At 45.0% G+C, this 15117-nt stretch overlaps 2 protein-coding genes across 11 annotated transcripts in view; one reads left to right on the top strand and one right to left on the bottom strand.

Annotated features, from left to right (window-relative positions):
- Positions 1-15117, top strand: part of NDOR1 (NADPH dependent diflavin oxidoreductase 1) — a 132597-nt gene that overhangs the window by 92368 nt on the left and 25112 nt on the right. The window lies entirely within an intron of this gene.
- The window catches only part of LOC147013190 (uncharacterized), a 43901-nt gene that overhangs the window by 22656 nt on the left and 6128 nt on the right, over positions 1-15117 (bottom strand). For 2 of the 4 annotated variants that reach the window (XM_085855762.1, XM_085855763.1), the window contains exons 4-5: positions 6522-8176; positions 6221-6350 (exon numbers count right to left, since the gene is read on the bottom strand). In XM_085855762.1, the coding sequence (XP_085711888.1) occupies positions 6221-6350; positions 6522-8176 (1785 nt within the window). The remainder of the gene's footprint in view (positions 1-6220; positions 6351-6521; positions 8177-15117) is intronic. The other 2 variants (XM_085855765.1, XM_085855764.1) reach the window with 2 other exon arrangements.

The raw sequence follows: 15117 nt of genomic DNA, 5'->3' as shown, positions 1-15117 counted from the left end.
CAGGCGATGAAATAAGGTGATTTGACCTGCCATTGCACAACGCAATTCTAAATCAAACTTTGAATTCTTATCAAATTGAAGTTAAAGAATTAAATAATGGCATATGGGCCAATCAGTGAGGATAGAGACGGAGCTTGGCTTGTGTGTCAGCACTTCCACATTGCGTTCAAATGCGAATTCTGTAAGGAATCAAACTACTTGTATTTAAATATTTTTATTCCGAATGAAGAAAAAGTAAAAGTAATATACAAAGGATTTAGCCTCCACAAGACTACACCAAGTATAAGGAATGGTTGCAGGCTCCAACAGGACCACAGAGAAAGGTCATTTGGCCCACCATTGCTGGGTTCCACTCCAGGTTTTTTTTTTTGTTTTTTTTCCAAGTTTTAAGCATCAATCCTCTTGATGGTTTATTAAGGTCTAAATAACCCAATCTTAATCTGGTGACCCAACTTATATAAAATACCACAATGCTCATGTGTGTATGCACATCTGACAATTATAGAATCAAAAAAGGCTGGGTCAAATTTTGCATACGTGCTCGATACACCCAGGGTAAGGTCATGGGTACAAAATGACCTCCCCCACCCTCAGAGGGTGGGGAGCCTCAATTTTCACCTGCACACGTGGCACAGTGCAAGTGGTTTACTGACCACTGCTGGAGAGGGAAGTTCAACCATTATAACAAAATGGACAGTGCCTTCAGAAAGTATTCACACCCCTTGACTTTTGTCACATTTTGTGTTGCAATTTAAAATGAATATATATATATATATATATATATATATATATATATATATATATATATATATATTTTAAATTTTTGTCACCGATCTGCACAAAATACCCCATATAATGAGAAAAAGTGAAAACATGTTTAGAAATTCTTACAAATTAATTAAAAATGAAAAGCTGAAATGTCTTGCATCAATAAGTATTCAACTCCCAAATCAATACTTTGTGGAAGCTCCTGTAGCAGTGATTCCAACTTCGAGTCTTCTTGGGTATGTCTGCATCAGCTTTGTACATCTGGACTTGGGGAGTTTCTCCCATTCTTCCTTGCAGATTTGCTCAAACTCTGTCAAGTTGGATGGGGAGCGTCGGTGAACAGCAATCAAGTCTTTCCACAGATTTTCAATGGGATTTAAGTCTGGGCTTTGGCGAGGCCACTCAAGGACTTTCACGTTCTGTTCTGAAGCCATTCCAGTGTTGCTTTGCGTGTATATTTGTATGTTTGGGGTCATTGTCCCATTTGAATGCAACTTTGCCACAGTCCAAGGTCTTTTGCACTCTGAAGCAGGTTCAAGGATTTTGCTGAAATTTGGCTCCATTCATTGTTCCCTCTATCCTTAGTCTCCTAGTTCCTGCCACTGAAAAACATCCCAATGGCATGATGCCACCACCACGCTTCACAGTAGGGATTGTGTTAGGTGTATGATGAATTGTGCTGTTTCTACAAGACATAGCACTTTTCATTTAGGACAACGTTCTATTTTCAACTCATCAGACCACTGAATCTTTTGCCTCATGCTCTCGGAATCTTTCACGAGCCCTTGTGCAAAATCCAGGTGTGCAGTCACGTGCCTTTTTCTCACAAGTGGCTTCCATCTGGCCACTCTTCTATAAAGTCTCGATTTGTGAAGTGCTGCAGAGACCGTCCTTCCGGCAGGTTCTCCCATTTCAAACAAGGAACTCTGTCGTTCTGTCAGTGTCATTGGGTTCTTGGTCACCTCCCTGACCAAGGTCCTTCTTGCCCAGTTGTACAGTTTAATCAGATGGCCAGCTCTAGGAAGAGTCTGGGTTGTTCCATATTCTTTCCATTTCCTAGTGATGGAACTCACTCTGCTCTTGGAAACTGTAAACAACAGAAATTGTTTTATACCCTTCCCCAGATCTACAGTCGGGCCCAAAAGTTTGCATACACTTGAGCAAAATACAGTTGACTTCCATTTATACTTCTTTTCTCCACAATAATCGCAATTCTTTCCACTCCTAGAACAATTTCAACCATTCTCCTTCGTTTCTATCAAGGGTTTCTGCAACTTTTGTACTTTGGATAATTTTATTCAGTTTGATTCATAATGTGACAAAAATAGCGGGTCAAAAGTTTACATACACCAAGGTGACTTGCTGCATGATTGGCTTTCGAAAGGCCTAGAATGTTCTGAAATGGCCATCACTTGTATTGTGTCCCCCACTCTCTGCTGATTACAATTGTTATGTAATCGGTCAGCCAGTGCTCCCGTGGCTGTATAAAGGGCCTATACTAGGTTTCCTATTCAAGCCCTATTTCCACTTGAGCCAGCATGCGGAAGGCAAAAAGAATACTCTCAAGACCTGAGGAAGAGCATTATCCAGTTACACAAGTCAGGGACTTCTCTCGGGGCCATATCTCAGCAACTAGAAGTGCCGCGGTCATCTGTCCAGACGATTGTGCGGAAGTATAGGGACCTAGGGACAACCAAGATCAGGCCGGAAGTCCAAGTTGACACCAACCGATGAGAGGGTATTGGTCAGAAAGGTGCGCTTCAATCCCAAGACAACCAAGAAACACCTGTGCCAATAATTGGAGGCTTCAGGGACGAAGGTGTCACTGTCCACCGTCCAGAGGGTCCTGCACCAAAACGGACCAAGAGAGTGCAGAGCACGAAGGAAGCCCCTCCTTCAAAAAAGCCACTGCGAAGTCAGGCTAAAAATATGCAAGAAAGCACAAGGACAAATATAGAGGCTTCTGGCGGAGTGTCCTTTGGTCTGATGAAACCAAGATGGAACTTTTCAGCCACAATGACCAACAGTACATCTGGTTAGAGAAGGGAGAGGCCTTCAAACCGAAAAACAATACCCATGGTGAAGCATGGTGGTGGCAGCATCATGCTATGGGGATGTTTTTCTGCTAATGGTCCAGGAGCACTGTACAAGATAGATGGCACCATGAAGAAGGTAGACTACTTAGAAATTCTCCAAGGGAACCTGAAGCAGTCCACTTGAAAGCTGAACCTCGGACGTCGCTGGACCTTCCAACATGACGAGCCAAAGCATACTTCCAAGTTGGTTGCTGGATGACTTCAGCAGAACAAGGTTGATGTTTTGGAATGGCCAACTCAAAGCCCAGACTTAAATCCAATAGAGAATTTGTGGACGGAATTGAAAAAGAGTGCAAAAGAGGAAACCCACCAATTTGACTGAACTCTACCAACACTGTCAAGAAGAATGGGTTAAAATACCTTCAGAGAATTGTAAGAAGCTGATTGACAGTTATCCTGCAAGACTGCCTGAAGTTCTAAAATCTAAAGGTTAAAGGTTATGCAGCAATGTATTAGACAATATTAGAGTGTGCTGTATGTAAACTTTTGACCTGCTATTTTTGTCACATCATGAATTAAACTGTGAATAAAATCATCCAAAGTAGAAAAGTTGCAGAAACAAGGGAGAATGGTTGAAATTGTTCTAGGAATGGAAAGAATTATGATTATTGTAGAGCAGAGGTATAAATGGAAGTCAACTGTATTCTGCTCATGTATGCAAACTTTTGGGCACGACTGTATGCCTTCGCACAATTCTGTCTGAGTTCTACGGACAGTCCCTTCGACTTCGTGATACAGTTTGTGCTCTGACATGCACTGTCAACTGTGTGACCCAATATAGAAAGGTGTTTCTTTCTAAACTATGTCCATTCAATTGCATTGGCCACAGGTGGACTCCAATCAAGTTGTAGAGACATTGCAAGGATGATCAAAGGAAATTGGATGCACCTGAGCTCAATTTGGAGTGTCATATCAAAGGGGTTGAATAATTATTGATGCAAGATAGTGTTGCGGTTCTCAGAACAGCATTGCATACAACAGATAGGTGTCCCAAGACAGTTAATCCATTATTATACGTGTAGATAGTCCCTTTCCTTTTGTTTAGCGGGACAACAAGGGAGTGAGTTGCAATGATCTAATAGCTGGGGGTTGCTCAAATCATTTTCTTCATTTCGTCCCCACTCTTCTTTTCGTCTGATTATATTCCTGAGGTAAATAAACCACATGCGCCTTCGCTGCAAGGTGGGGCCTCATGTAGGCCAACGCGTGCGGCGCCGCAGTGAGGAAACTGCTGCATAGAGCCATTGTTCCCGGGCGAGCCCTAATCCCGGCATGTGCGGCGAGTCATGTGTGCTTGGCAGTGCGGGGTTGTCGACTCGAGCTTCCGATGGTCTGGGGAGGATTGCCGGTTGCATTGAAAAGGCATGCGAATGAATGTCTCTTCAGAGGCTGCACGAATGGTGTTTTTCACGGCACGGGAAACAACTAGCACAACGCCCACGCTGCACGAAACACGTACAGAGACCGATAAAGCTGACTCCACACCATGTTGGGCAGGATACGAGTGTGCGGGTAGAAGTGGCTTGTTCCCTTTCAACCTCAATATCCGACACATATTTGTGTTCGCCCCACGCACACGCGAGCAGAGTTGTGTGAACGCGAGCGCTGGCCACGTGCGGAATGGCGGAACCGCACGCACTGTATGGAATGTGCTCGAAAGCAAACACGTACGCCGCTCGTGAAACGTGCATGGATTTATCCATGGTACCTTCGGCCCTCGCTGGCAGCAGCGGATTCTCCACGGATGGTGAACGTCTTATCTCTACAGCCAGCGAAGCTGCGATCGAGCCGGGGAATGTACAGTGCGGGCCACGTTTGCACGCACGGAGCGAGCGCGTTGATCGACGCTGGTAGAACGCCCGAGTGGGCATGCGGGATCCTCGACCGGTCGCGGCCTGGGGGTTTTTGCAGGACGATTCACGTTCCAATTTCAGTGTGGGCAATTCATGTCATCTCATGGGGTCGGAGCGGAATATTTCCGCTGTCTGGGATGGCCTTGCCGGAAACGAAGCGAGGCGGTTTCCGGCCAAAGTTGGCGGGCCACGTGAGGGGTCGGGGCCAATCAGAGCACCCAATTCGGGTGATGACGTTTGGATTCGGCATGGCCCCTCCCCCCAGGTTACGGGTCCTATAAAGGTCGGGGCAGTCTCTCGTGGCCTCTTTCTCCACCTCGCCGACACCGCCACGACCTGCCTCCTGCTGCCCGGACTCCGCATCCTCCCCTCTCCCTTCTCGACTCAAGCTCCTCCTTTCACGAACACCGTCTCCACACGTGCGACAGAAGCCTGAGACAAAACGCCCACTGTCAGGTACTGCACCGCGGAACACCTCTCCCCCCCCCCCCAAAACGTATTGGTGGCGCGTCATGCTGTCGGGCGCAAAGGTACCGAGATCATAGCCTCAACTCCCCTCCCTGGTTACAAAACTCCTTCATCGGGTACGGTGTGGTGTGGTGTGGTGTGGTGTGGTGTGGTGTGTGTGTGTGTTGGCACCTGTCTGCTTAAGCAAGACTGCAGAAGATTGTTATTATTATTATTAATTTTGAGTCAAGTCTGCTCTGTGTCCACTTTTGTAAGTTGACTGTTAAATCATTATTGGGAATGTTCCCTGCTCGTTTTCGTCTTTTCTTCCATTGATCCAACATGGTCCGAATCCTACTTTAGCCAGGACTTTATTCCCAACGATCCGTTCCTTTCAGCCGGTACACCCTTGGCATTGTCGCTCTGCTGCATCCGATTTCGGTTTGCACAAGGCGTACCGAGGGTGTGTTCCCCAGTAATTAAATCACATGATTAATTAGGTAACCTGATTAACCCAAAGACGGGAGGACCCTCGGTCATGCGGTTGAGGTATCTGCGTCCACGGTCGGTTGAGCTACCCGCCGCATCACGGAATTATCAGTGTGCGGCGGCCTATAATTCCGGAGAGTCTGGTGGGAACCGACAGTTTCCCCCACCAAGTTGTCTTCTCACCCGACCCGCAACAATATTTAAGTTTTTCATTTTTAATTAACATGCAAAAAAATTTGAACAAACATGTTTTCACTTGTAATTATGAGGTATTTTGTGTAGATCAGTGACAAATCGTTTTTCTTTTTTAAATGAAATTCATTTTAAATTCAGGCTGCAACATAAAATGCAACAAAACTCAAGGGCTGTGAATACTTTCTGAAGGCACTGTATTTGCCTCATCATCCCCCCCCCTTCCCTCCCAGGTGTAATCACATCACAATTTGAAGTCATCAAATTGGGGGGGGGGGAGATGGCAAGGCTATGACAAAAATACAGCCATTCACATGGCACCTCAAACCAGACCTTAAGCCCTGGGGAAAGAACAAACAGGTATTACCATCTCACCTCACTTACCCAAGTTGTGTACATTTGGCTGTTTGAGAGCTGGAGAGGGTTATGCCGGGGTGTGGTCTTCAACGTTGATAGTCGCCTGCAGGAGTGTTGCTGAGCAGCCAACCTTTGGGTCAACTGCAATCTGAACAACATGTTTTATGATAAAGATCAAAATTGCTTTAAAAATAAATAAATAATTCAAAATAAACTTCATCATATTTCAGTGAAGTGAAATATTCCCATTCCCACCTCAATCATAATGCCTTCCTCCAAAGTTAAAAACAGGGCAATTCCCAAAACAGACTCTGCATACCTCTTTGTTCCCATTTCTTTGCTGAACACGGATGATTGGTGAGCCTGCACTGTGCTTTTCCTTGTGTGCACTTGCGAAGCAAAAGTAGACTTGTGATGAAGAGCAATTAATGTGGTGGCATCGGCTTGCATTGGACAGGGTGATGCTATGACAGTTGCTTGCGAGATACTGGTTTCCTTTATCTGTGAGATAATGAGATGTGAAGAGGAAGATTTTGCTGGCACTCTTTGTGAAGCAACTAAAGGAGAAACATGCGACGTTAAAGAGCAAGTGGGGTTGGCCTGCCGAGCAGGTTGCTGGGCTGCTGAAGGCCTCGCCGCCGAGAGCCTCACCACTCGGGAGCAAGATGCTGCAGAGGGTGGCACCAGTGTGGTAGCACGGCCAGCAGAGCGCACTGCTACGGAGGGTCTCACTGGCATGGCAGCATGATTAGCGGAGTGCACTGCCACAGAGGGTGGTGCCAGAGTGGTAGCACGGCCAGCGGAGCGCACTGCTGCAGAGGATCGCACAGTTGTGGCAGCATGGACAGCGGAGGGCGCTGCAACATAGGGTCGCGCCGGCATGGTGGCACGATCAGCAGAGCGCGCCGCTACGGAGGGTCGCACCGGCATGGTGGCACGATCAGCAGAGCGTGCTGCTACAGAGGGTCGTGCCAGCATGGTGGCACGATTAGCGGAGCGCACTGCTACAGAGGGTCGTGCCAGAGTGGAAGCACGGCCAGCAGAGTGCATTGCTGCAGAGGATCGCACAGTTGCGGCAGCACGGCCAGCGGAGGGCGCTGCTACAGAGGGTCGTGCCGGCATGGTGGCACGATCAGCAGAACGTGCTGCTACGGAGGGTCGCGCCAGCATGGTAGCACGGTCAGCACAGCGTGCTGCTGAGGAGGGTCGCGCAGTTGTAGCAGCACGGCCAGCAGAGCGCGCTGCTACGGAGGGTCGTGCAGGCCTGGTGGCACGATCAACAGAGCGCGCTGTTGCTGAGGGCTGTTCCGGGATGGCGGCCTGGGTACCGAGGGGTGCAAAGGTCGTGGCAGAGTGTGCCAGATCAATGGCATGGCCAATGTGGCGTACCAATGCAGAAGGGCGTGCCTTTGCAGCGGAATGGCCCGTGGGGCGCAATGCTGCAGAATGGTGTGTCCGAGAAACAGAATGGCTAGAAGGGTGTGACAGAGCGACATGGTTCTCTGCTACAGAGTGGCATACTTGGCTTGCAGCATGGCCAGAGGGGTGCATCGCTAAAGATGTGGCCTCACTTGCAGAATGCACTGGCAAGACTGCATACTCAGTTGCTGTGACAGCAATACTTTGGCCATCAACTGCAGATGTTTGAGTTTGTGGCTTATTGATGTGCTCATTTTCAGGTCTATACTGATGCGTGTCAGGCATGAGAAAACACGAAGACCGTTTTTGTGAAGTCAAAATCCTACAAGGCTGTGGGATTAGGCTACGGCGATGGGGCCTTGGTATTGAAGATTGTACAGCTGCAAAATCTGTGCAAAGATTTTCTGAACCATTGGAATATAAAACACTTGGCCTTGTCAAATTTGTGATAAGATAATGTCTAGAGATCTGACCATTGTCAGTTGATGGCATTTTGAAAGTAGATTCGCGTTCCATGTGTCCTGTCCCACCATAACATTTCTCAATTTCCATTGTCTGAAAAGACAACAAAAGAGTATTCATCAACCACAAGGGTGAAACTTTTAATTTTTTCCCTTCAAATAACACTTAAAACCCTTAATTTGTAATAAAATACAATGCCAGCTGTATTGGGATTCCCAGTCATTTTAAGACTTTTTAAAGTTAAATCATACAAACAATAAAAAGGGGATCAACTTCTTGGTCTGTACACAAAATGACCCAGCAAAATAATAATAATAATAATAATAATAATCAATCCCATTTGTCTTCTCAAACTCATCCACCCAGAAGGTAAAAAAAAAAAAATTAAAAATAAAAAAGTAAAATATTGGAATCTTTTGTTTTGGAAAGTCTGTCATGAAACAATGCTGGTTATATAATTCCACCCACAGTTATCTGTATCCCCACAGACTATTCACTCCCCATTTAGTCAAAAGCGATGAAAGTTTTTTTTCTTTGATGTTTATTTTTAAAACTTGCACATCACTCCTCTTTAATGTTCAAGCAGAAAATTTAGCACAAACTAGTTTATTTTATTAAACAACAATAAAAACTCAATTAAGGTGATCAACAATCAACAGCCGACTGGCAGGGTCTCCGAGCAGCCTTCAAATTTACAGACTAGTCTCCTATCACTACTTTCTCAAACATCAACTCATCCTGGGAATTCTTTCAAAGAAACTTGCTCTCCCTCATGCACAGATTTATCCCCTCTCATGTTCAGTTGTCTTACCCTTCCTCCCACCCTTGGTTTACTGAAGCTTGTGGCGAGGCAGTTGTCCTGAAACAACTTGCCTTTGCCTCATGGAAAGCAAACCCAACTGAGGGCAATCTCAGTTCTTTCCACAAAGCTCGGAACAAGTGTGTATCTACCCTCAGGAGAGCCAGAAAACAACATCTTTCTCATCTCAAGTCTGAACTCTCAAACCTCTCCCTCCTCAAAATCCTGGTGGCGTTTAATCAAATCCGTTTCTGGTGTATGTTCCCCCTCCATCCCCTCCCTTACCTCAAATGGCCGCACTGCTGATTCCACACGTGATAAAGCTGAATGTCTAAACTCGGTGTTTGCAGCTAAATCTTGTGTCCTAAACCCATCACTATCTCTACCCACTTTACCCAGTCGCACCCAACTATCCCTGGACTCTGTATCCTTTTCTCCTGACAAGGTGGAGAGCTTGCTTTCAAACCTCGAGTCAGATTCTGCAACCGGTCCAGATGACATCAGCCCACGTGTCCTCAAAGCCTGCTCTTCTGCTCTTGCTCACCCTCTCATTTGCCCAAGGTAATCTGCCATCTGCGTGGAAATCTGCGAACATCACTGCCCTGCATAAAAAAGGTGCAAAAACAGATCCCTGTAACTACAGACCAATCAGCCTTCTCCCAATCATCAGCAAGGTTATGGAATCCATCATCGCTTCAGACATGAAATCTTTCCTCTTCTCCAATGGCTTGATTTCCAATCATCAATTTGGTTTCAGACCAGGTCACTCTACCCTGGATATGCTGCTTCTGCTCTCCCATCAATGGATGGAGGTCCTCAATGCCAGACAGGAAATCCAAGCCGTATCCCTGGACATATCACGTGCTTTTGACACAGTCTGGCACCCTGCACTACTCACCAAACTCTCTTCCCATGGTATTCAAGGCCATCTCCACTCATGGCTCGCAGACTTCCTCTCCTGTCGCAGTCAACGTGTGGCCCTAAATGGAGTTCTTTCATCCCCTCTTCCTGTGCAGGCTGGAGTTCCTCAAGGTAGCGTTCTGGGCCCTGTTCTTTTTCTGGTTTTCATCAATGATCTCTTGGACTCTCTGGAAAATCCTCTATTTCTCTTTGCCGACTACTCCATCCTCTGCCGTACCATCTGTCATCCCTCAGACCGGCAAGCAGCAGCTTCATCGCTCACTGCAGATCTGGATAAAATCACAAACTGGTCCAACACTTGGAACATGTCTTTCAATCCAGACAAATCTCACACTCTCACTATGTCTCTTCGAAAGGACCGTTTAGAAAACCCCCCCATCCACTTTCTCAACAATCCTCTGGAAGAAGTCTTTTCTTTCAAGCTTCTGGGTCTCACTATCTGCCATGACCTTTCCTGGGAAAGTCACATTTTCAACCTCGCCTCAAAAGCCAGTCGCCGACTGGGAATCCTCCGTCGTGCAAAGTCCTTCCTCGGCCCTCCTGAGCTCCTGACCACTTACAAAGCTTTTGTCCGTAGCCTGATGGAGTACTGCTCTCCCCTCTGGGCTGGTGCTCCTGCCTCCCACCTTTCTCGGCTTCACGCTGTCGAAACCAGGGCATTTAAGATCATCGGCATCTCCCGCAATGATGCTGAATCTTTGGCCCTCTCACTCAATCACCGCAGGTCGGTCGGTGGTATGTCTTCTACCGACTCCTCTCCAGCCTTGCCCCCCCTGCTCTCTCTGCGATTTGTCCCCACCACATTTCCACAGGGCGCTCAAGGTCCGCCAACAACCCCCTTCTGGTAAAACTACCAAAATCACGAATCACTGCTCATCTTCACTCTTTCATTCCTCTTTTTTCCCGCTTTTGGAATAAACTTCCTCACTCTATTCTTTCCCATTCTTCCCTCCAGGCTTTCAAAACAGCTGTTCACCACCACCTCTTATCTTCCCCCATCCAAATCCTCGATATTTTCTACCCCCGATAATCCACCCAAGCCCACTTCCTTCAATTCCCCTGCTTTCCTTCTTGAAAGTCCCTGTAATGTCCATCTTCTCTTCGCCATGTTCCCCGTCCCATCCCCATCCCTCTCCCTTCCACAGTTCACCTAATGTGTCTATTCCCCACTGTTTTGTCCCTTCCACTCCCGCCCCTCGTCTCATGCCTCCTTGCTGTGAGTTGTGTGTTCGCTCTCATACGAGCCTCGACCAAGGTATACAAAAAACAAACAAACAAAAAAAAGACATGCAAGAAAGCAAGAGGAAAATGTTTTTGCAAAAAGATATTCTGGATTTAATATCAGCTCGAATGTGTTATATAGATATACATAGTTACGGTTGTGGGGGTAGATGGAAGAATGTAATAGGGAATATAGCATTGTGTAGAGATGCTTGGTCTGTGGACGTGTTGAAGGCATCTTGATGTCCCAAGTTGTGTACATGTGAGCTTAAGTGTTACGTGTCACCACATGAGGGGGTGGTATCGTGTTAATCAACTCGGGTTTAAGAATAAGCTTCCCCAGTATGTAATCACCCCTCTGACTTTTCCCTATGTCTTTATAACCGTGCTGAGCAGGCAGAGGCCCCGCCCTCCCGGGTTTCGTGCAAGCAGGCCATGCCCCGGCGGTGGAGGATATATAGGTGTGATCAAGAGGAAGGTTGGTTGCGCATTGTGGGAGGCTTCCTACTGCATAGGACAAGAGGTCGGCAGAGCGCACACAGAAGGTCATTGTAAGGAACGCACGAGGCAGAGTTGATTCAGAAGAGAATCAGAGGCGGGAGTTCAAGGCTACAAGGTAATAAAAAGTGAAGATTTTTTAAAGGGGTGCAGAGATTCTCTCGAGTGTGGGTGTGCGTGTGTGTGAACATCTTACTTACCTGCTCAGCCACCTCCCTCAATACTCTCGGGTTCATATTATCTGGCCCCAGAGGTTTATCTACTCTTTGCTTTCCCAGCAGTTCTTTACTTCCTCCACTCTGACCTGGATCTTCTGTGAAAGCCCTTTCTCACCTACTTGATGGATACTCTCGGCTATTGGCATTTCTCCTGACTGTTGTTGTGCAAATGAAGTAAAATATGTAACAAGCCGGTAGGAGACGAGGGATTAGCTAGGATCGAAGCGCTGGATACAATGCTTTTCATTCTGACCGATCCACCGATGAAGATCCATTGCCAAGACGTATTGGTTCACATACAATTGTTCCTCGACCTGGCAAGATTTTTCCTATTGCGTATTTTGCCAACTGGCACTCCTCATAAAAAAATGACGGTAAAAAGACACCCTATTTTTGAAGGGCTACCATTTGAAAAATAATCGGTTTGCTGGTTTGTGCTGTGTAGCCTCGCGTTGCACGCGCATGCACACCGACAATAAGGGATATCTAATGTATGTATATGTATATATATATATATATATATATATATATATATATATATATATATATATATATATATATATATATATATATATATATATATATATCGAATCCAATAAAATATGCCTGCCATCTCACTTTCCTCTTGAAAACCACTCTCCCTGTGCTATTCCTCAATGGGCCCACACTTGTCCCAACCTGTTCTTTACCCCTTTTCTACTTAAAGGTCCCCTGACATGCAAAAGTACTTAAATTTCATTTATACGTGTCCTTGGAGTTTTTCATCATGATTTCAGATCTGACTTTTTTCACAATACTCATTCTGTAAAATGTAAAATTAAAAAGAACAAACGTCTTCGGGAATGCCCCTAAAAATTCTCCTGAAAGGGGCGTAACCCACATGACGTGACGTACAGCATGTCAAAGGCTGCATGTTAATTACTCGGGTTGGTGGTCTACATGATTGTATTGGCTTCCTGTGTGTTTCCACATTTGATTGGTCGACTCAATCGCTTCGTTCGTTTCTGCTTTAAAAAAAAAATCAAACATTTGGTTTTGAATAATGGATGGGATGGACTTTCACTTGTCTGGTAGCGTCAGTGAGTGTGAGAGAAATGAAGGATTTTGGTCTGAATCACATGATGAATTGTGGGATAATAGTCGCGGGAGGTGAAGTTCAGGCAGCTGGAAATGAAATACGGCCTTACCAGTTCAAGCACGAAGCAGTACAAGCAAAGAAAAATGGCGATTAAATTCCCGGAGGACATCGAAGGAAGACTCGGAAATAACAACTGGTTGGACTAAATCCTATTCATAATTCAATAATGTAAATTCGACTTTCATACTGCTCGATATCAGAAATATTTTAGTGAGGTGACGTGAACATGTTGCTTCGCGGCGAATTAATCACAAACAAGGCCGCATGTAATCGGCCATGTCTCTTCGCGCATAAAATGAAGCAATCTCGCTGTCCGGATATGATGAAAACTTGTGTGCAGAACACAACTTGCGATACAATTGTCTCGAGTAGTCCGATAAATCTGACGTTCTATTGCATTTTTATTTATTTTATTCCTACTGTCGTCAAGTAGCGCAAGTAGAAAACAATGAAGAAAAGAGTGTAATAAAATAAAGCTACAGCACGTCAGATTTATCGGCCGAGTCAGACGGACGACGGATATATCGGACTAGTCCAGACTCTCGAGTTGACAAGTAACTTGTATTAGCATGCACACAATGTATAAATCAATGCGTAATAGTCCCGAGGCTATGAGGCCGTGTAATAGGACAGATAAATTTGTCTTTCATCGTTGTGGCAACATATTTTTCCCTGTTCATTTATTACAGCATTTTGGCTAAATATTAATGAATAGCAAGCCAATGGAAGCAGTACCTTCACTTTAGAATAAAACCATGTATGTTGAGTGCAGCCATACCTGGCTTGCATATATGTGGAATCGTACCCATCCCAGCAGGCTGGTTTCAACGAACAATTCAATAAGCTGCAAAATGTGGGTGCAGGTTTTTCACATTGTTTGATTTTAAAATTATCTCCTTGCACCTTGTAATATTAATCTTTAGTATTTTACTTATATGTCCCTGTAATTTTTTTTTTTTAATGGAAAAGGTTAAACAGTCAAATTTTATATTTTGTGGACATGGTATAGCCCTTTATTGTGCATACATGTATTGTATTCGTTTCTGACTAGAAGGTAGTAAAGGGATAAATAATTGCCTCGTGATTGTTGTGCGTACACGGCTCAGAAGCAGAATTTCTTGTCTCTGTGTGTGAGGAATGAATAGAGCCCGTGCTCAAAGTCACTGTCATCGAAGTGGGCGCTGCAAATGACGCTCGTGTCGCTGGGGCCTTTCCAGTTTCCCCTCGTCAACTTCACTTTAGATGTCCATATTCTCAGACGATTATAATCTTTCGGGAATACATGAAGGCTTACACCGTCTTTGCTTGTATTGCTGCACCCTGCTACGATACATCTTGCAGGCATTTTTGAAAGTACGGCTAAAATTATTTAAAACTTTCGCGAAACAATCACTGGAATTAAGACGATCACAGAGATTGCACCAACATGTGCAAAATGCATTTGTACGCACTTTATAAGGCGCACGACATCTCGACTCTCGAGTCAATCCACTCTGTGCGAGTTACTGTACGTGACGTCACGCTGAAGTCCATTTTTTTTAGGGGCGGGGCACAGCACGTTGTTAAAGGCTCCAGAAATGATCGAAATATTGCTCTAATTATCCCATTTTTTGATTAAAAAAAAAAAAAACATCTTGGGTGATTTCTTCATAGGAAGGTCGAGTTAATATATAAATAACAAGTTTATGTTTCATGTCAGGGGACCTTTAAACAATGCCTTGCAATTATGCTTAATATTCTTAGCAATGTCCTTCTCGTACTGTCTTACATGGGTAAACAAGAGGACAGGTAATGATCCCCAAGTTTCTGTTTTGGTTGAAACCTTGAGAGCACGAGGGGTCAAGGACCAGCACATCAGTTTTTGCAGCATCGTGAAAGTTCATCCATGTTTGAACTTTGTTTGTGGAAGAACGCATGGCATCATTTTTGATAAACAAGTATATCTGGGTATTATAAGCAAAGCAATTAAAGCAGATACAGAAATCTCATAATAATCTACCAAAATGGATACAGATAGAAAAAAAAACAAATAGAGATCAAGGATATATTCCTGGGTAACAGACTGGATGGATGGAACAGATCATATTTACCCCCTCTGCCTCCCCAACTTTATTTCAAATTAAGCAATTTATCCTCCTTCGATTCAACAATTTAAAGTGCAAAGTGACAACGAAAATCAAGATGCAAGGATCATTCTTTGAAATTCAAGACAAAGCAGCTTTACACCAATGTGACCACA

Source organism: Eptatretus burgeri, chromosome 14 (assembly GCF_056783735.1).
Source record: "Eptatretus burgeri isolate ZD-2024b chromosome 14, Ebu_testis_v1, whole genome shotgun sequence".
In the NCBI taxonomy this organism is placed as follows: Eukaryota; Metazoa; Chordata; class Myxini; order Myxiniformes; family Myxinidae; genus Eptatretus; species Eptatretus burgeri.
This window is presented reverse-complemented; position numbering and strand designations above follow the sequence as displayed.